The sequence below is a fragment of the Mustelus asterias genome, chromosome 18, assembly GCF_964213995.1.
Source record: "Mustelus asterias chromosome 18, sMusAst1.hap1.1, whole genome shotgun sequence".
Classification (NCBI taxonomy): Eukaryota; Metazoa; Chordata; class Chondrichthyes; order Carcharhiniformes; family Triakidae; genus Mustelus; species Mustelus asterias.
Window position 1 is genome coordinate 10,239,003 of NC_135818.1, and position 22,163 is coordinate 10,261,165.

The following is a 22,163-nucleotide window of genomic DNA, read 5'->3' on the forward strand; positions in this document are numbered from 1 at the left end:
CTTGGGTGCAACTCTTGTGCTGGCAACAGGACTTTAGACAGTCTGTCTCTCTCTCTCTCCCTCCCCACCCCTTGCTTGCTGCTGAGGCGTGTGAGTGGCAGCAGGCGGAGGGCAGGGCAAAGGCGAGGGGCTGCTGCCGCTGCTTGTGGGCTGGGTGCAGGCGGGTCGCTGGAGCTGTCAATCAGAGGGCGTCACTGGCTGGGCTCAATCAGAGAGAGAGACACACAGAAAGAGAGGTAGACATTCACGTTTGAGCTTCAGTCAATGCACAGTCTGAAGCTGTGACTGTTTTGACAGTGCTTGCAAAAACCAGGAGCTATAGAGTCAGGGGGAGATATATTTTTAACAGAGAGGAAATAATCCTTTTGAACATTGTGAATTTCTTGTTTAGGATTGTTGTATTTATTTGGAAGTGTCACTGGGGTTCTGAAGTTTTTTTTGGGAGGGAGAAAGAGGGGGGAGAGATTGTTATATTTATTTGGAATTAGCACCAGATTTCTGAAGTTTTTTGGGGGGTGAAATTGTTACATTTATTTGGAATTGTCACTAGGGTTCTGAAGTATTTTGGGGGCGAAAGAGGGGAGGGATTGTTTCAAAATTTATTTGCAATTGTCACTGGAGTTCTGAAGTTTTTTGGGGGAGAAAGAGAGGGAGGTTAAAGGAAGTTTATTGTTGAATTTTAGCAGTCTGGCTTTCTCCCTCTCTCTGTCTGGGGCTGGTCATGTTGAAGAAACGATGTGAAGGTGCCGGGCTGCTGGCTGTCTGCTTGCTGTGGTCCACTTGCTGGGGAAGGAGCCGGGACTGCCCGCCCTGCCGCCGGGAGAGGTGCGGGGAGCCTCCGGCTTGCCCCGGCGGCCGGCTGCTGGACTCCTGCGGCTGCTGCCCGGTGTGTGCCCGGAGAGAGGGGGAGGCTTGCGGGGAGCCGGCTCCCCGCTGTGACACTGGACTGTGGTGCGTACGGAGCGAGAGCCTGGCTGGCTTCGAGGAAGGGGAGGACGGTGAGAGCAGCTCCGGACTTGACCGTGGACCCTCTCTGGGGGTCTGTAAAGGTAAGCAAACAAGTTTCACACACACACATACACAAAATCAATTGCCTTTCTCTCCCACCTCTAGTGCTTTGATCTGCTTTGTAACAAGCTCGAGTAAAATGTAATTGAGTGAATATTGCTACTGGCTTTGTTTTGATCCCAAAATGTTGTTACTCAGGCTGGTTGTCACTTTCCTCACCTGAACACGAGTATTGGCCCGGGATAAAGCGACCAAACTGTGTTAAAGTTATTTTTAAAGTTTATTTATTAGTGTCACAAGTAGGCTTACATTAATACTGCAATGAAGTTACTGTGAAAATTCCCTAGTCGCCACACTCCGGCGCCTGTTCGGGTACAATGAGGGAGTATTTAGCACGGCCAATGTACCTACCAGCACGTCTTTCGGACTGTGGGAGGAAACCCACGCAGACACGGGGAGAATGTGCAGACTCCACACAGTCAGTGACCCAAGCCAGGAATCGAACCTGGGTCCCTGGCGCTGTGAGGCAGCAGTGCCAACCACTGTACCGCTCCCTTTTAAGAAGTTGCTCAAGAAATCTCACCTGAAGAAGGGGCTTGGAGCTCCGAAAGCTTGTGTGGCTTTTGCTACCAAATAAACCTGTTGGACTTTAACCTGGTGTTGTTAAACTTCTTACCAAGAAATCTTGTCCAGATTTCTAAGTTGAGCTCCAATCTCCATCCGCATCGATGTGCCTCTATCAGAGGCTGGTGTTGAAAGTAGTGATACTGGTTTTAATCGTGATGAATGATTGGTCACTTGTTAGTGAAGGATGAGGTGGTTCAGGTAGAAAGAAGCTAGCTAAGATCGACCAAAGCTTACATTTTTTAGTGTAAAAGTGGGCTTGTATTTTAGTGAGCTGGCTGTGTGGAACACCTCAGCAAGTAGCAATGTGGTCAGTTCCTAATGTATATCAGCCTTTTGGCTAAGATCAAACTTCAGATCAAGCCCAAGATCAGGTACAATGCCTTATCTTGTCAGCTTGGATCTTGTTGGTCTCTCTTGTGGGGACCATGAATTGGATTCAGTTTGAATTTTTTATTTGGAGCAAGTCTGATAGGCCTGCTGGTTGGGTGAACTGGCCAGTGCACGGTGGCACAGTTGTTAGCACTGTTGCCTTACAGCGCCAAGGACCCGGGTTCGATTCCCGGTTTGGGTCAAAATCTGTGCGGAGTTTGCACGTTCTCCCTGTGTCTGTGTGGGTTTCCTCCGAGTGCTCCGGTTTCCTCCCACAGTCCAAAAATGTGCGGGTTTGGTTGATAGGCCATGCTAAATTGCTCCTCAATGTCAAGGGGATGTCAGGGGAATTAGCAGGGTAAATATGTGAGGTTTTGGGGATAGGGGCTGGGTGGGATTGTTGTCAGTGCAGACTCGAGGGGCTGAATGGCCTCCTTCTGCACTGTAGGTATTCGATTCTATAAATTCTCCCCCATTGTACCCGAACAGGCGCCGGAGTGTGGCGACTAGGGGATTTTCACAGTAACATCATTGCAGCGTTAATGTAAGCCTATTTGTGGCGCTAATAAATAAACTTTAAGGAGATGTGTTAACCCTGTTCACTCTGTGCATTGGCTTTGCAAATGAGAATGGGGTAAAAATGTAATGTATATTTACATTAAAAGTCAGGACTCAAGTGTAAACGCCTCTTCCATGTCGAGTTAATTTTTTTTTGCATGTCTCGTGAATCTTGTTTGCAATTATCATTTCAATGTAAGTAGGTTGCAGTGTTTGGCAGACACATTTCAAAGTTGGGTGAACCAGAGATTGTGATTCAGATTTGTCTGGGCTGCAGACAGCGGGGGTCCAAGCTCTGGGTCCCAGTGAAGCAGACTGTCGTCTCAATTTTGCAACCGGTTTAAAAGCCAGTTAACACACAAGAGCACCATGCGTTGTATAAATTTGGTCTGGAAAGCTAACTGCTGAAGGGGCATTAATGGAACACAAGCTGGCGGGGTTAATAGACGCTTCTCTGTGCTTCAGCTTGTCACAACGTATTGTGTTTGATGGCAGATGGTAAAGCGATCTTAAACCGAAGCCTGCTGCCGTTCTAGAATGATCTGTGCAAAAGAGGGTGATCAAAATAAATAGGGCAAGTCCTGATGCACCCCAAGGGTGCTCCCAGTGAAGTAGCATTGTGTTTATTTGTCACATTCCACTGTTGTACAACATACTGGAAATCTGCAGCAAGTATATTTTCAGATGTTAAGTATTTTTTTAAAGCGACTGTTTAATGACTTTGAAACAAGTCTGCATGTTTTTTTTTAACCTGTTATTGCAGGTTTAAAATACTGGGTTTCCACAGTTAGTTCTTTTGTGAAGAGTACTTTTGAGAGAGGGGAATTAAACAATGGTACAAAATTTAGGGATTGATCGCTACCTGACTGTGAAAGCTTCCTTTTATTTCCGGCAAGGGATCAAAAAGTGGGATTCCATTGTCTGAGTCTTAGATTTGTTAAGAATAATTTTACTTCTTTTTCTTACTATCGAAAGAATATGGATACTTCATTCATTATAAACCAAAACCTGCTGCTGTTCTAGAATAATCCATACAAAGAGAATGATCTGCAATATTTTGTTAATGAATGTTGTGGTCATAAATCTGGCTGGCACAGTGGTTAGCGCTGCTGCCTCACAGCGCCAGGGACCCAGTTTCGATTCCAGCCTCGGGGCGACCGTCTGTATGGAGTTTGCATGTTCTCCCCATGTCTGCATGGGTTTCCTCTGGGTGCTCCGGTTTCCTCCCACAGTCCAAAGATGTGCGGGTTAGGTGGATTGACCATGCTAAATTGTTCCTTCGTGTCCCAAGAAGCGAAAGTTAGGTGGATTGGCCATGCTAAATTGTTCCTTCGTGTCCCAAGATGTGTAGGTTAGGTGGATTAGTCATGCTAAATTGTTCCTTCGTGTCCCAAGATATGTAGGTTAGGTGGATAGGTCATGCTAAATTGCTCCTTAGTGTCCCAAGATGTGTAAGTTAGGTGGATTGGCCATGCTAAATTACCCCACAGTGTCAGGGAAACTAGCAGGGTAAATGCATGGAGTTTTGGGGATAGCTCTTGGGTGGGATTGTTGTCAGTGTGGGCTCGATGGGCTGAATGGCCTCCTCCTGCACCGTCTGATCCTAAATTGGAACTGGCAAGTGTCACAAGAATGAGTGAATTGTATTGTGCATAAGTGTCAATCGTGTTCAGTACTGGTGAGGGACAGTTCTTTCCTGAAGTGCACAGCCCTTGGTAGAACCTTAAATACCGGGCTATAATCTCTGGTTGACGGGCATATGATCACATCTGCCATTGGTTAGACTGGTATACAAACCTTTATTTTTGCATGCCAATTTGCTGAAAGTGAGAGCTGGGAGGGACACATCTGGCTCTCTGAGGTTCCTGAGGTCACAGTAGACAACGTATTATCTCCTTAATCCATCAGATCATAGAATCCCTACAGTGCAGAAGGAGGCCATTTGGCCCATCAAGCCTACACCAACAATGACCCACCCAGGCCCAATCCCCTTAACTCCGCGTATTTACCCTGCTCATCCCCCTGACACAAAGGGGCAACTTAGCATGGCCAATACATCTAACCCACACATCTTTGGACTGTGGGAGGAAACCCACGCAGACACGGGGGGGGCTGTGCAAACTTCACAGTCACCCGAGGCTGGAATTGAACCTGGGTCCCTAGCGCTGTGAGGCAGCAGTGCTAACACTGTGCCACCGTGCTGCCTTCGATGGAAAGATTAAACAACAAACTCTGAAGAATTCAAAAGGAAATGTAAGTTCGACTGAGTGTATTCAATTCCGAATCGGGTACAGAAAGCGAAATAGAGAGGGAAAGAAATATTGGATGAAAAGGCATAAAGGAAGTTTGGAAAAGTTTAAAATTTGCATTTTAAAAATCTCTAACCAAAATTTGCTAGTTAAGGGAATGAAATGCCGCAGTAATTATTTTTTCAGTGTCAGAGAGGTTGACTTACAGTAACTAATCATTTTCATTAAAAGGATACATACATCGAAATGACAAGATTTCACTTTCTGTGCTGGGTTTTGTTCATAACCAATGTGCAAAGGCACCATCTTCATGCCCTTTAATGTATTTATATGGTGAGACAGCAGAATGCTATTTCTGCAAAGCTAATGATTAATGGGTAGGAGGTCTGGTGGCCTCCTTGTCCCACCCCAGCACTTGATGGCCAAGTAAGATGCATTCATAACAGGTCAAGTATCAACTGGCAAATCTTCCAAAACAAGCCAGTGGCAGGCGGTAAGAGCAGGAGAGACTCCTATTCAGCTATTTGATGGAAGGAGCATTGGAGCCTTTGCCATCACTATCCATAGCTTAAGGCTATGACATACATGTAAGTTATGGAGATACAGATGGTACAGAAACCTGGACTCTTTGGGGGACTGGTTGGCTCAGTTGTCTGGATGGCTGGTGCGGATCAGATCAGCGGCAACAGCACAGAGTTCGATTCCCATTCTGGTTGGAGATTTAGGACATGGCTTCTTGGCCTACCTGCGGCGGAGCAGGTTGGTCAGACCTGCCTTCAGACTGGGAACTCCAGAAAAAGGAGAATAGCAAATGGCTCACTTAGAAATGTTTTTAATTTTGGCATTTAATTGTGCATCGACTCTGAAATTGCTGTACAGTGATGGGGCGGCACGGTGGTTAGCATTGCTGCCTCACAGCGCCAGGGACCCGGGTTCAATTCCGGCCTCGGGTCACTGTCTGTGCTGAGTCTGCATGTTCTCCCCGTGTCTGCATGGGTTTCCTCCCACAGTCTGAAAGATGTGCAGGTTAGGTGTATCGGCCATGCTAAATTCTCCCTCAGTGTACCCAAACAGGTGCTGGAGTGTAGCGACTAGGGGATTTTCACAGTAACTTCATTGCAGTGTTAATGTAAGCCTACTTGTGACTAATAAATAAACTTTAAATTTAAAAACAGTCTGAAAGTGATGTACAATCTGCATATAAATAACCATCGGAGTCACCATTATTTTGACAGCAAGTTCTGGTGCAGTATTAATTTGGTTCTAAAGGTGGATTGAGTATTCATAGAATCCTTACAGTGCAGAAGGAGGCCATTCAGCCCATCACATCTGCACCGATCACAATTCCACCCAGGCCCTATCCCCATAACCCCACATATTTACCCTGCTAATCCCCCTGACACTGGGGTCAATTTAGCATGACCAATCAACCTAACCCACACATCTTTGGACTGTGGGAGGAAATCGGAGCACCCGGAGGAAACCCATGCAGACACGGGGAGAATGTGCAAACTCCAGACAGTGACCCAAGGCTGGAATAGAACCTGGGCCCCTGGCACTGTGAGGCAGCAGTGCTAACCACTGTGCCGCACATTACATAACCAAGTATTACATAGCATAAGTTACCACTTTGATGTTTAATTTAAGTAAGATACTTTTGTCATTATCTCGATATGCTAATTCTAAATTGATAGTCAAATGCAGTACTAAGTGAGTGCTACACTGTTGGAGATGCTAATTTTCAGATAAGATGTTAAGCCAACACCTGCCTTGTCAGAAAGGCAGAAGAGGGAGAACAGGGGACTACAAGCCATTCAACCTGGCATCAGATAGTGGGGGAAATGTTAGCATCCATGATTAAGGAAGTGGCAGCAGGACACTTAAAACAATTATGAAAGAGAAATCATGGTTGACAAAACTATTACACGTTTCTGAGGATAAAGGGGAATTTGTGGATGTCGTAGGTTTGAAATTTCAGCAAGTGTAGAATCCCTACAGTGCCGAAGGAGGCCATTCGGCCCATCGAGTCTGCACCGACCACAATCCCATCCAGGCCCCATAATTCTATGCATTTACCATAGCTAGTCCTCCTGACACTAAGGGGCAATTTAGCATGGCCAATCCACCTAACCCGCACATCTTTGGACTGTGGGAGGAAACCGGAGGAAACCCACGCAGACATGGGGAGAACGTGCAAACTCCACACAGACAGTCACCCAGGCAGGAATCGAACCCGGGACCATGGCGCTGTGAGGCAGCAGTGCTAACCACTGTGCCGCCCGTTTGGTACGATGCCATATGAAAGGTTATTGAACAAATTAAGGGCTCATGGATTTGAGGCCGGTATAATGGCAAGGTTAGAAAATTGGTTACAAGACCGGAAGTGAGAGTAGGAATAAATGAATAATTATCAGGTTGGTAGGCTATTATGGATGAGGTACTGTAAAGATTAAGGAGGCGATTTTCCCAGCCCGCTGTGTTGCTTTTGCAGTGCAACGGGCTGGGAGACTCAAGCGGAGGCCGTTTATTGGGCTTCCCATTGGGCACCTCAGCCTCTGAGTCTCCGGATTTCTGACGCCGTCAACTCTGCGCCAGAAATCGGTGCGGAGCTGTATAATTTAATTAAATTAGGATTCAAAAACAATTTGAATATCATGAGCGGGCTCAGGACTGAAGTCTCCTGGCCCGCTAGCCTCTCCGGTTCTGGTCCCCATATTACAGGAAGGACGTAATTGCTTTGGAGAGAATGCAGAGGAAGTTCACAAGAATGTTGCCAGAGATAGAAAAGTGTAACTAAGAGGAGAGATTGGATGGGTTGGGGTCATTTTCCTTGGAACAAAGAAGGCTGAGGGGGTGACTTGATTGAGGTGTACAGAATTGAGGGGAAGAGATAGAGTGGACAGGATAAAATTCTTTACCTTGGTAGAAAATTCTAGAACCTATGTCTCGGGACATAGATGCAAGATAAGTGGCAGTAAGTGTAGGGGGGACATGAGGAAGAACGTTTTTTACGCTGAAGGTGCCCGAATTGGTGCTGGAGGCAGAAATCCTAAACTCTTCTAAAAAGTACCTGGATCTGCACCTTAAGTGCTGTAAACTACAGGGCTATGGGCCGGATGCAGGAAGGTGGGATTAGAAAAGGGCATTTGGGAGTCCTCGGGCTGGCATGGACAAGATGGGCCGAATGGCCTCCTACTGTACTGCAACACTTCTGTGGTTTCCATGGACAGCATTTAGATTTTTGGAAGATATGGGGATTGCATGAAAAAGTGAGATTGAGGTTCACCCATGATTGTATTTGGACAGGCTCAAGGGGTCATGTGGTCGACTCCTATTTCTAATGTTCTCATTGTCAGGCGAATGTAAAAGATCACCTGGCACTATTTTGCAGAAGAGGAAGGATGTTCTCCCCTGTGTTCTGGTAAATATTCATCTACCAACCAATGTCACTAAAAGGATTAGTGATTATTCTCACTTTGTCGATGGGGGAATCTTGATTTTCCCAAATTGGAACCCACAGATTTCAGATGCGCCATAGAAAGCATCCTTTCCAGATGTATCGCAGCTTGGTGTGGCTCCTGCTCTGCCCAAGACTGCAAGAAACTACAGAAGGTCGTGAATGCAGCCCAATCCATCAGGCAAACCAGTCTCCCATCCATTGACTCTGACTACACTTCCCGCTGCTTCGGAAAAGCAGCCTGTATAATTAAGGACCCAGTGCACCCCGGACATTCTCTCTTCCACCTTCTTCTGTCGGGGAAAAAGATACAAAAGTCTGAGGTCACGTAGCAACTGACTGAAGAACAGCTTCTTCCCTGCTGCCATCAGACTTTTGAATGGACCTACCTCGCACTAAGTTGATCTTTCTCTACACCCTAGCTATGACTGCAACACTACATTCTGCACTCTCTCGTTTCCTTCTCTATGAACGGTATGCTTTGTCTGTCTAGTGCGCAAGAAACAATACTTTTCACTGTATACCAATACATGTGACAAGAATAAATCATATATTCAATTGATCTTTCTCTACACCCTAGCTATGGTTGTAAGACTACATTTTGCACTCTTTCCTTCTCTGTGAACGGTATGCTTTGTCTGTATAGCGCGCAAGAAACAATACTTTTCACTGTATATTAGTACATGCGACAATAATAAATCAAATCAGTTTCTACATTGAATAATGCCGATTACTCTTAGAGTACTTTACAGACAGCAAGATGCTTCCAGCTATCCTTGGGGCATGCAATGCTCTGTACAATTGAAGATTTTTTTTCTTTTTAATAGATATTCCAGTTAACATTACCGCCATAAACCGAACAAACTCCTCATGTTGGTCAACAAGTCTTGCCTTTTCATTAGGCTATAAATCAAGATTGTGAATGTAAGCAAAGGTCTGGTTATCTCGTTGTGCATTCTTTGGAGTATATACCAGCAGAATTCTGACAAGAGGAATGTTCGTATAACATGATGGTTCTCCCTGAAGCCAGACATTCTTCGGTTCATCCACATCATCCCTTAATGTATTTTACTCACCTTTTTACAGAAAGTCAATAAGATTTCCAGGTGTGGAGTTCAACTATTTCCAAAGTGTTTTCAGGCATGTCTGAAGGACTCCCCGTGACTTGTGATTTGACCCATCCTGCAATGACCTCTTTCGTTGCTGTCTTATTTGCTTCTGACTTTAAATATTTTGGGGGATTTAAATTGCAAAGAGCGACATGGCAAACTTTGAAAGAGAAAACACCACTAAGTCTGAAGTGATCCAGAGATCACCGTCCAGAGCTATGCTTTTGAGATACAGTCCGGATCAGGGGTGGCTCACTATGAAGGGAGTCAGGATGGTCGAGTGGTCTAAGGCGCTGCGTTCAGGTTGCAGTCTCCTCTGGAGGCGCTGGTTTGAATCCCATGCCTGACATTGATTTACGGGGTGGCACGCTGGCACAGTGGTTAGCAGGTTAGCACTGCTGCCTTACAGTGCCAGGGACCCAGGTTCATTTTCCAGCTTGGGTCACTGTCTGTGAGGAGTTTGCACATTCTCCTTGTGTCTGCCTGGGTTTCCTCCGGGTGCTCCGGTTTCTTCCCACAGTCTGAAAGATGTGCTGGTTAGGTGCTTTGACCCAAACAGGTACCGGAGTGTGGCGACTAGGGAAGTTTCACAGTAACTTCATTGCAGTGTTAATGTAAGCCTTACTTGTGACTAATTAATAAATAAACTTTTACTTTACTTTGACTAGTATTTAATAGAAATTGAACTAAAAAACTAAAACTAGCATGCAGGTACAGCAGATAATAAAGAAAGTGAATGGAATGTTGGCATTTATAGCTAAAGGAATAGAATATAAAGGTAAGGAAGTATTGTTGCAACTATACAAGGCATTGGTGAGGCTGCACCTGGAATATTGTGCACAGTTTTGGTCCCCTTATTTGAGGAAAGATGCAGTGACATTGGAGGCAGTTCAGAGGAGGTTCACTAGATTGATTCCAGAGATGAGGGGTTTGTCGTATGGAGAGAGATTGAACAGTTTAGGCCGATACTCTCTGGAATTTAGAAGAATGAGGGGAGATCAGATTGAGGTATACAAGATGATAAAAGGTATGGATAAAGTAGACGTGGAGCGGATGCTTCCTCTTGTGGGGCATTCTCGAGCGAGAGGTCATAGCTTTAGGATAAGGGGTAGGTAGCAAATTTAAAACAGAGTTGAGGAGAAACTACTTCTCCCAAAGGGTTGTGAATCTGTGGAATTCGCTACCACAAAGTGCGGTGGATGCTGGGACAGTGAGTAAATTTGAGGGAGAGTTCGACAGATTTTTAATTGGTAATGGCTTGTAGGGTTATGGGGAGACGGCAGGAAAATGGGGATGGGGAGAATATCAGCCATGATTGAAAGGCAGAGCGGACTCGATGGATCGAATGGAATAATTCTTCTCCTATATCTTATGAACTTATGAAAAATCGCCCATTTGGTGTACCTGTCTCTGACTGCGTTGATGTACGAGGGCCCTCATATGTTGAGTACAAGAGTTGGGAAATCATGTTGCAGCTATAAAATCTTGGTTAGACTGTATTTGGAGTATTGCATGCAGTTCTGGTCACCACACTACCAGATGGACATGAAAGCTTTGGAGAAAGTGCAGGGAATGCAGCTAGATGTTGCCTGGTCGCGAGGGCATTGGCTATGAGGAGAGGCTATGAGGAGAGGGCGGCACGGTAGCACAGTGGTTAGCACTGCTGCTTCACAGCTCCAGGGACCTGGGTTCGATTCCCGGCTCGGGTCACTGTCTGTGTGGAGTTTGCACATTCTCCTCGTGTCTGCGTGGGTTTCCTCCGGGTGCTCCGGTTTCCTCCCACAGTCCAAAGATGTGCGGGTTAGGTTGATCGGCTATGCTAAAATTGCCCCTTAGTGTCCTGAGATGTGTAGGTTAGAGGGATTAGCGGGTAAATGTGTAGGGATATGGGGGTAGGGCCTGAGTGGGATTGTGGTCGGTGCAGACTCGATGGGCCGAATGGCCTGTTTCTGCACTGTAGGGTTTCCATGATTTCCAGGTTGAATAAATTAGGATTATTTTCACTGGAAAGACGGAGGCTGAGGGGAGACCTGATAGAGGTCGACAAAATTATGAGAGGCTTGGAAAGGGTGGATAGTCAGAGGATTTTTCCCAGGGTGGAAATGTCAATTACAAGGGGGGCACGGGTTCAAGTTGAAGGGGGAAAGTTTAAGGGAGATGTACGGGGGAAGTTTTTCATGCAGAGCGTGATGGGTGCCTGGAACGCACTGCCAGAGGTGGTGGTGGAAGCAGACACATTAGTGACACTTAAGAGGCATCTGGATGGGTACGTGAATAGGGAGGGAATTGCACAGCGGTTAGCACTGCTGCCTCACAGTGCCAGGGATTCAGGTTCAATTCCACCCTTGGGTCACTGTCTGTGTGGAGTTTGCACATTCTCCCCATGCCTGCGTGGGTTTCCTCCGGGTGCTGCGGTTTCCTCCCACAGTCCAACAATGTGGAGTTAGGTTGATTGGCCACGCTAAATTGCTCGTTAGTGATAGGGGATTAGCAGGGTAAATATGTGGGGAGCAGGGGATAGGGCCAGGGTGGGATCATTGTCGGTGCAGGCTCGATGGGCCAAATACCTCCTCCTGCACTGTAGGGATTCTAAGATCATGGTCGGCACAGACTTGGAGGACCGAAGGGCCTGTTCCTGTGCTGTATTTTTCTTTGTTCTTTGTTCAGGAAGAGTGTGGACAAGACGGGTATTAGATTTTAGGACAAAGCATTGACAATTTGACTGACCATGTTCTGAGATTAAAGCGGGGAATAGTACAGCTCGAAAAATAGAATAGGTTAAGCGACACATCTGGATTAGTGAGCAATAGTAAAATCATACATCACAGGAGGCCATCATCGACATGTTGCGTCTTTGAACGTGTTCTCCATTTAGCCCTGACCCCCTGTTCCTTCCCCACGGTCCTGCCTAGTTTTCCTTTTAGTCAAATTTAAAAGGAGAAAGAATGATGCCATGGATCTGTTTGAATGGGATTAGCTCAAACTATCATCAAACAGAAAACAATAGTTCAAGTAGCTCCAAGATGTCTCAACAAGTTGGGAGAAATCCAACATAAATAGAGGAGGTTACACATCAGCTTTAATCTAACATGAGATAGGCTGATTATAAGTATGCGAGTTGGATGTTTATTCCAAAAGCACTGAAATACTGGTTCCACCTTCTTGTAAACAATCCTCTGTTTTGTCTTTCTAAGAGAGGAAGTGTAGCCCAACTCATGCAGGTAAAAGCAAGTAACTCAGTGGATTAGGATGCACTTAGGGCAGCACAATGGTTAGCATTGCTGCCTCACAGCGCCAGGGGCCCGGGTTTAATTCCGGTCTCGGCTGACTGCCTGTGTGAAGCTTGCACGTTCTCCCCGTGCCTGGATAAAAGCAAATTACTGCGGATGCTGGAATCTGAAACCAAAAGAGGAAATGCTGGAAAATCTCAGCAGGTTCTGGCAGCATCTGTAGGGAGAGAAAAGAGCTGACGTTTCGAGCCCAGATGACCCTTTGTCAAAGCTCTTTTCTCTCCCCGTGTCTGCGTGGGTTTCCTCCGGGTGCCCCGGTTTCCTCCCACAGTCCAAAGATTTGCAGGTTCGGTGGATTGGCCATGCTAGATTGCCCCTTACTGTCCAAAGATGTGTAGGTCAGGGTAAATATATGGAGTTAAGGGGATAGGGCCTAGGTAAGATGCTCTGTTGAAGGGTCGATGCAGACTTGATGGGCTGAATGGTCTCCTTCTGCACTGTCAGGATTCTATGATTCATTCTATGAAGTTGATATGAAGCAAAATATGAATTCAGGATGTTTACTGCTGCACCGTCCATTTAGTTTTGATGCCAGTGTTTTCTTAAAAGAGAAGACTTGCATACATATCCTTGCACTAGACCCTAGATGCCCAAAAGTACTTTACAGTGAGTGAAGTATTTTTGACGTGCCATCCACTGTATACTTTTCAAGAAGGTTATGTATTGAGAGGATTCCTCTGTACATTTCTCCATCTGGTAGGTGCTCTCGGCTGGAATTCTGGGGGGGGTGGGGAGTGTGGAGGGGGGCAGGGGACGTGTGGGTGAGGGGCATGGGGGTGGGCGGGGGACGCATGGAGTGGGGGCGGTATAATAGAAATCAGTACAATTCAGCATAAGTTGAATTTTCCATTCCACCCATCTTCAGGTTAGGGAGAATGACCAACATTAGGAATGAGCTTGAGGGTGGCACGGTGACTCAGTGGTTAGCACTGCTGCCTCACAGCGCCAGGGACCCATTCCTGGCTTGGGTGACTGTCTGTGTGGAGTTTGCACGTTCTCCCAGTGTCTGCATAGGTTTCCTCCCACAGTGCAAAGACGTGCGGGTTAGGTGGATTGGCCATGCTACATTACCCCTTGGTGTCAGAGGGATTAGCAAAGTAAATGCATGGGATTATGGGGATAGGGCCTGGGTGGAATTGTGGTCAGTGCAGACTTGATGGGCCGAATGGCCTCCTTCTGCACTGTCGGGATCCTATAATTCTGTTGCTGGTTGTTGTGGTATTGGTTGCTTCCCTTGGTACATTGGTACAGGTGGCCATCAATGATGATTACTGTCCAGGTAGCCAATGGCGGGTGCATTGTGGCTTAAAGTTATAAAGGGGGCAATCTTACAGACCGGTCATGCCAGTCGATCGGAGTGGCGAGCAGCTAAGATCGGGTGAGAGGTGAAAAAACTGGGGTTCCTGCCCGGTTACCACCTCTCGAGATGTTACCAGCCCTGTTGTGCTGGCAAAGCCAGCCTCGCGCCCATAAAGGGGATGAGGTGATTTAAATATTTAGCGTGTTATTTGAATATAATTTGTGAATCCTGGATGCAATTGATAGGGAATAGTGCCAAATTCCACCTGTCGCGTACTTTCACACAATAGAAGTTGTAACAGAAGTCATGAGATACTGTTGACAATGTACCACATTGTCCTGAAACAAATTAAAGTTTCCGGTGATCTGTAGGCCAGGTTCCTGGCCGTGTTCGCGAGGGAAGAATCGGAGCTTATCACTGTGCACCTATCTCCCCACCGTGACCCCACACGTAGCCAGGTTATTAACTGGGACGCGAGTCATGCTGTGTTCTTAATATAAAATAAACATCTTGGACAGCAAGGCAGCCTGTCTTAAGAGATGGACATTGAGTTAAATAAGCAACATCTGTATCTTTGGAACAGAAAAGGGACAAAGTATGGGATCTGGCCAGGATAAATAGAGCTGCTTACAATGCTCTTAGCTTGGATACACTTTTCCTGGAAATATTATACACGGGGCACGAAATTCAGTTTATGTTTGGTAGATTTGAATGGAACGTTTCAGCTTCCCTTTCAATGGGGAATCCGTACTGTGGTGCCACTCTTAGTTAAATCTTTGTTCCTTACGGGGATAAGGAGCAGAGAGTTCTTTTGGCTCTGAGACACATCACAAAACATTTCTTTTTTTCACTGCCGTGAACTATTTTCTGAATGAGTTGAAATGACTGGAATCGCGAGGATTTTTTTTTCTCTCTCTGTCATATATTCCAGGGTTGTGGGGCCTCTGGATAAACAGGATTTTTTTTGGGGGGGTGGCATGAGGCTGCCAAAGCAGCTCTGGAGATCAATGGCAAAGAGAAAAGCACTAAATGAATACCAGGGATAAAGTTTTTGTGACAGAAATATTGCTCCCTGGAGTTTGTAGGCTTTTGTCTCTTGCCCTCACCTTAATTCGCAAAATCATTTCCCCCCCTCGCTAGCAATTAGACGTTGAATTTGTTCTTGAATCAGCGACTATTCTGGAGGTCCAAAGAAGCATGTGTCAGTAACTATCCATCCCCTAACTCTCTCCAGATTTTAATAATAAGAGTCTTGTCTGGTTGGGAAAGTCAATCCATTCGGTTACATTTCAGCACATTTCATTGTGCAGTTATCTCGGTTTCCAAATCTTTTGGCCATTCGAAGGCAACCCGCGGGCCTCCTCCTGCCTCTGCGGCTATGCAGAGAAGTGTCCACACCATGTGGCGAGGCCATGAGGTGGAGCCTGACAGACTTTCTGTAGGCTTGAAGGTGAGGAGGGATTGTGGGGAGTGGAGGGAAGATCACCTCATGTTCAGATATCCTAAGCCCAACCAAGGCTCCAAACCCTCCACAGTACCCGACACACAATCATAGATCATAGAATCCCGATAGTGCAGAAGGAGGCCATTCGACCCATCGAGCCTGCACCGACCACAATCCCACCCAAGCCCTATCCTCATGACCCCATGCAATTACTCGAGCTAGCTAGTCCCCCTGACACTAAGGGGCAATTTAGCCTGGCCAATCCACCTAACCCATGCGTCTTTGGATCTCCAGATCCATGGCTTCTCGACTTTGCGGACTTCCCGTTGTCCCAGGTGAGGCCACTGCTCCCAGTGGGGTTGCAGGGACCAAAGATCTGTTGATCGTTTGATTCTAAAAATAATCAAACGAAATAACTTCAAATACGTAGTTAGAACACTTCTCGGTTAACTTTCTCTGACACAACAGACAAGTTGGAGACAATTCATTCCTATTTGTATAGGTTTACACTGAATAGCAAGCATTTCAATCTCTCTGCAGTAAAATGCTCACCTGCAGATTGCCGGCAACAGGTTCTAGGTTTTGCCAATGCTGTACTGGGCAGTACCTCAATTAGTCCCATTTCTTTTAACTTGCGGTCAAATTGAGGTTCTGACACTGCAAGGTCTTTTTCAGGCTTGCTTGTTAACCTTTGCTTAACCACTGATTTGCGTGTTACATTAATTGGCCATGCTAAATTGACCCTAGTGTCAGGCGAATTAGCAGGGTAAATGTGTAGGGTTGGGGGAATAGGGCCTGGATGGGATGTGTTCAGTACAGACTCGATGGGCTGAATGGCCTCCTTCTGTACTGTAGGGATTCTATGATTTAATTTGCTGTGATACTTCTCCTGTGCACAGCTCTAACAGTTAAACATTGCGACAATCATTGAATCACTATAGTGCAGAGGGAGGCCATTCGGCCCATCTAGCCTGCACGGACAACATGCCCTATCCCCGCAACCCCATGTGTTCCCCTGATTAAGGGGCAATCTTTGGAGTGCGGGAGGAAACCAGAGTCCCTGGAGGAAACCCACGCACACACAGGGAGAACATGCAAATTCCACACAGTGACCCAAGCTGGGAATCGAACCCGGGTCCCTGGCGCTGTGAGGCAGCAGTGCTAACCACTGTGCCACCCTCACAAATTAACCAAATTCAAATTCCAGCAGCTGCAATTGTGGAATTTGAACCCATGTGCGCAAAGCAATAGCTAGGACTTCTGAATTACTAAGTCCAATGACATTATCACTACAGTACTGCCCTCTCCGAGGTGTGAAAAACTAAATAGGATGTTAACCAGGGAAAATTGTTGGTAGTATTGGTGTAAACTTCCGATTGGCCTAGCAGTCTATTGGAAGGGAAATTGTACATGGTCCCACCAAAATGGGATGGTAATTAAACAACTTGATGAAATGTACAGGGAGTTAAATGCATTCAAGTAATTTATTTGAAATGCTCAAATTACATCCCCAAGTCAGTTTGCCAAATTTCGCTTCTGGAATATCCAGTTTAAAAAGTCTAGACTCAGTTGTTATCGTATGTGAGAGGTTTGTCCATTGTTTAAATATGGCGGTTAGCAGCAAGAAAAAGTGGGCAGTTTGGAAGTTTTAATTTAGTTGTGGTAAAAGCGTAAAAAAAATGACCGTGACATGTCAAAACTACTTTCACAGACTTGCGAGGATTTGATTTTCAGTAATGTTTGATTCTGATGGTAAAGTGTATTGGCCGTTGTACTTCTGAACAACATGTTATCCCCTTCACTAGAGGATTGGTTCATTATCTGAAGGTAAAATATTTATAGGAACACGGGGAAAAGGTGGAGAAGTGGGACCAGGCAGAGCAGCTCTTGCAGAGAGCTAGCATGGAAGTGACCGGCCGAATGGCCTCCTTTTGTGCTGTAACCATTCTGAGATTCTATTCTGTAAAGACTTGAGCCGGGAGTTGAAGACTTGTCCAGCTACTTTAAGCAAAATGAGCATTCGTGAATAGAAGGTGCGTTGAATCAGTGTTTTCTTTCCATTTCTGTTTCCTGCTATCTTTTTGCAACATTCAGTTAGGATCCTATATGCACATGCGCTAACACACACGCGTGCTGACCCCAGTCATATGTAGTGATATAGTGATACAAAGAACAGAAATCATAGAATCCCTACAGTGCAGAAGGAGGCCATTCAGCCCATCAAGTCTGCACCGACCACAATCCCACCCAAGCCCTATCCCCATCGTCCCATGCTAGTCTAGCTAGTCCCCCTGACACTAAGGGGCAATTTAGCCTGGCCAATCCACCTAACCTGCACATCTTTGGACTGTGGGAGGAAACAGGAGCACCCGGAGGAAACCCACGCAGACGTGGGGAGAATGTGCAGACTCCACACCGACAGTGACCCAAAGGCCGGAATTGAACCCGGGTCCCTGGCTGCTAACCACTGTGCATCCTTGGACTTCTGAGGAAACTTGTTTCCATCATGCAACATGACTGGAAAAAAAATATGTACAACAAAAGCTTGCATTTATTACAACACCACGTGCCAAGGAACTTCACAGGGAAGAAGAGAGTAGCGATGGAAGGGTGTTTTTCAGAATGGAGATCTGTAGCTAGTGATGTTCCGCACCGATCAGTGCTGTGACTGTTGTTTGTAGTATATATAAATGATCTGGGTCATCTGATTAGTAAATTTGTGGATGACACGAACTTTGGTGGAGTTGCTGATAGTGCCAGGGATTGTCAGAGGAAACAACAGATAGATAGATTGGAGACTTGGGCACAGAAATGGCAGATGGAGTTTAATCCAGACAAATGTGAGGTGAAGCATTTTGGAGGATCAAATTTAGGTGTGAATTATACTGTAAATGGCAGAACTCTCAGGAACATTAACGTACAGAGGGATCCGGGCGTGCAGGTCCACAGTTCCCTAAAAGTGGCAACGTAAGTGGCCAAGCTGATTATGGCATGCTTGCCTTCATCAGCCGGGGCATTGAGCACAGGAGTTGGGAAATCACATTGCAGCTATATAAAACCTTGGTTGGGCTGCATTTGGAGTATTGTGTGCAGTTCTGGTCACCACACTACCAGAAGGATGTAGAAGCTTTGGAGAGAGTGGAAAGAAGGTTCACCAGGATGTTGCCTGGTCTCGAGGGTATCGGCTATGAGGAGAGGTTGAATAAACTAGGATTGTTTTCATTGGAATGACGGAGGCTGAGGGGAGACCTGATAGAGGTCTACAAAATGATGAGAGGCACAGACAGGGTGGATAGTCAGAGGCTTTTTTTCCAGGGTGGAGGTGTCAACTACAAGGGGGTACAGGTTCAAGGTGAGGGGGGAAAAAGTTTAAGGGAGATGTGCGGGGGAAGTTTTTCACGCAGAGAGTGGTGGGTGCCTGGAACGCGCCTCCAGAGGAGGTGGTGGAAGCAGGCACGTTAACAACATTTAACAGGCATGTGGATGGGTACATGAATAGAGGGATACGGACCGAGTAAGGTTTTTTTTTTAGTTAGGGCATCATGATCGGCACGGGCTTGGAGGGCCGAAGGGCCTGTTCCTGTGATGCACTTTTCTTTGTTCTTTGAAAGTTACCAATCAAAATTTACCATTGAACCTTGTAAGTTGATAGGACAGAAGAAGTACATTTTTAAGGGTGTCTTGAAGGAGCTGGTGTAGGGAGACTATAGGGAGGAACTCTAGGGCTTGGAGCCTCTGCATGTTACTGGCAAAGTAATTAAAATCAGATATGCAAGACGTCAGAATTGAAGAAGTGCACAGTTCTTGGAGAGAGAGAGGAGGTTACAGAACATAAATTGTTGTGAACTTTTGAAATTTGGCATTCTTGCCTTTGTCCTGACGAGTGCAGGATGAGAAACTTCGGCAATGTATATTCAAATTCCATACCACTGTTTGCATAGGGATATGATAGCAAGTTCCTTGTGTTACCGACACAGACAGAAAGAGGCGCGTACATACATGCGTGCACACACACACACAAATACACAAGAACACAGATAACGTTTTGTAGCAAACTTGGCAACGTTTGCACCTTTGCTGAGAATTGTTTTGGCGCTCTGATGTTTGTGTAGAAAAGGATACTGTACACTACCTACTTAATCTGTCATCAAATCTGCATCAGTATCTTGAAACAAAAAATGTTCCTTTGGGTGGGTCTGCACCTAAAACATGATTCTCTCTGTCCAAACACTAACTGAATGACTGTGTGTTAATTCCAGTGTTTGTTCGTTTCACCAGGTAAGTTCTGACTGGCCGGTTTCCTTTTTTTTTAAGTCAAATGAACTTTCCGAGGCATTCCTTAAGTGAATGAGCTTGGGTGCTGTGTGGCTGTATCAGAAAGGAGGTGGGAGAGGGGGGCAAGCCGGCTTGTTGTGGTGGGGGGTGGCGGAGGGGGGGCGGGGGGGGGGGGGCTGGCGTTGCGTTGTTGGTGGGTGGTACCTCACCAGCTGAATTCTCTGCAGCAACTAAATCTTATTCCATGATAATTCTGTCACGTGCTCACATTTCCTTAATGTCCAAAGATGTGTGGGTTAGGGGGATTGGCTGTGCTAAATTGCCCCTTAGTGTCCAAAGATGTGCGGGTTAGGTGGATTGGCCATGCTAAATTGGAGTCTGCATGTTCTCCCCGTGTCTGCGTGGGTTTCCTCCGGATGCTCCGGTTTCCTCTCACAGTCCAAAGATGGGCAGGTTATGTTGATTGGCCATGGTAAATTGCCCCTTAGTGTCAGGGGAATGAGCTCGGGTAAATATATGGGGTTACAGGAATAGGACTTGGGTAGGACTGTTGTCAGTGCAGGCTCGATGGGCCAAATGGTCTCCTTCTGCACTGTAGGGATTCTCTGATAGATAATCCCACCCATTACCTCTGTCTCTCTCTCCATAGATGCTGCTAGATTGGCTGAGCTTTTCCAGCCTTTATTATTTTTATTTCAGGTTTCCAGCATCTGCGGTATTTTGCTTTTAAAGCTTATTCAGTGTTAGTGATTGTGAATGAGGCTTTGCCCCCTCATCCTCCACCCAATTGCGACCCTCCAGCCAGGATGTGAGCAGCATTTTTTGTGTGATCTACTCGCGGCCCTTGTTTGCAGTTGAGTCTGTCAGCAAAGGTGAGGAGGTGTTCAGTGATCATCAGAGACCATCTTGAGTCATGTACAAAGAACAAAAACAAAGAAAATTACAGCACAGGAACCGGCCCTTCGCCCCTCCAAGCCTGCACCAACAATGCTGCCCGACTGAACTAAAACCCCCTCCCTTCTGGGCACCATATCCCTCTATTCCCATCCTATTCATGTATTTGTCTCTTAAAAGTCACTATCGTATCTGCTTCCGCTACCTCCCCCGGCAGCGAGTTCCTAGGCACCCACCACTCTGTGTAAAAAAATAACTTGCCTCGTACATCTCCTTTAAACCTTGCCCCTCGCACCTTAAACCAATGCCACCTAGTAACTGACTCTTCCACCCTGGGAAAAAGCTTCTGACTATCCACTCTGTCCATGCTCCTCATAACCTTGTAGACTTCCATCAGGTTCCATGGGGCGGCACGGTAGCACAGTGGTTAGCACTGCTGCTTCACAGCTCCAGGGTCCTGGGTTCGATTCCCGGCTCGGGTCACTGTCTGTGTGGAGTTTGCACATTCTCCTCGTGTCTGCGTGGGTTTCCTCCGGGTGCTCCGGTTTCCTCCCACAGTCCAAAGATGTGCGGGTTAGGTTGATTGGCCAGGTTAAAAATTGCCCCTTAGAGTCCTGAGATGCGTAGGTTAGAGGGATTAGCGGGTAAATATGTGGGGGTAGGGCCTGGGTGGGATTGTGGTCGGTGCAGACTCGATGGGCCGAATGGCCTCCTTCTGCACTGTAGGGTTTCTATGATTCTTTCTATGATTCTATGAGGTCGGCCCTCAACCTCCATTGTGCCAGTGAGAACAAACCAAGTTTCTCCAACCCCTCCTCGTAGCTAATGCCATCCATACCAGGCAACAACCTGGTAAACCTTTTCTGTACCCTCTCCAAAGCCTCCACATCCTTCTGCTAGTGTGGCGACCAGAATTGAACACGATATTGTAAATGTAGCTGGTGCCACCACTGTTCCAGGGCTTCGGAACCACTTGTGGATTTGGATTTTCCTCATCACAAATTGGGCAGAAGAGATTTTTAGTTCAATCTGCATTCCATTCAAATATTTTCTTAACTCCAAAATTGATTTAATTTGAGATGGTTGCCCCTGGCGACAGAGAAAATGGTTGTTTTACATACGCACGGTGTTGCGTTGGAAATTATTTTTAGTTGGGCGCTTGTAAAGTTGAAACAATCTCTCTTCTATTAAATTAACAATCAGACATTTAAGCTTGGCAATTACTGGTCTATTTGATAAGCTATGAAGTTATCAAAAATGTCAACAAGAAGGCTGGAATACAGCTGAACAGCTGAATATGATGAAAGATTAGAGGTCACTAACGTGTATATGAGTTATATAAACTCCCAAATGATCTCTTGTCGAAATACACAGCGACAGTCCTTGGGTGTTGACTGGCGCTGCATCTTGGTCAAGCCCTTTTCTCAATGGTTGGGAGTCCTTCCCACAGCAAGTTCCTGATCCCACACAGCTAGGGTTGCCAACGCTAAGTGGCTTTAATCCTGGAGATTGGATCACATGATGTTTGGCGGCGTTTACAAATTTCCCTTATCAAGAGGTAGAGTCCCTCATCGTTTCTCGCG

The 22,163-nt window shown here is 46.2% G+C and overlaps 1 protein-coding gene across 1 annotated transcript in view; it reads left to right on the forward strand.

The window, feature by feature from the left end:
• The first annotated feature begins 223 nt into the window (after positions 1–223).
• The window catches only part of LOC144506947 (cysteine-rich motor neuron 1 protein-like), a 240,546-nt gene continuing 218,606 nt past the window's right edge, over positions 224–22,163 (forward strand). The window contains exon 1 of the mRNA XM_078233359.1: positions 224–1,049. Coding sequence (XP_078089485.1) covers positions 722–1,049 — 328 coding nt within the window. The 5' untranslated portion in view covers positions 224–721. The remainder of the gene's footprint in view (positions 1,050–22,163) is intronic.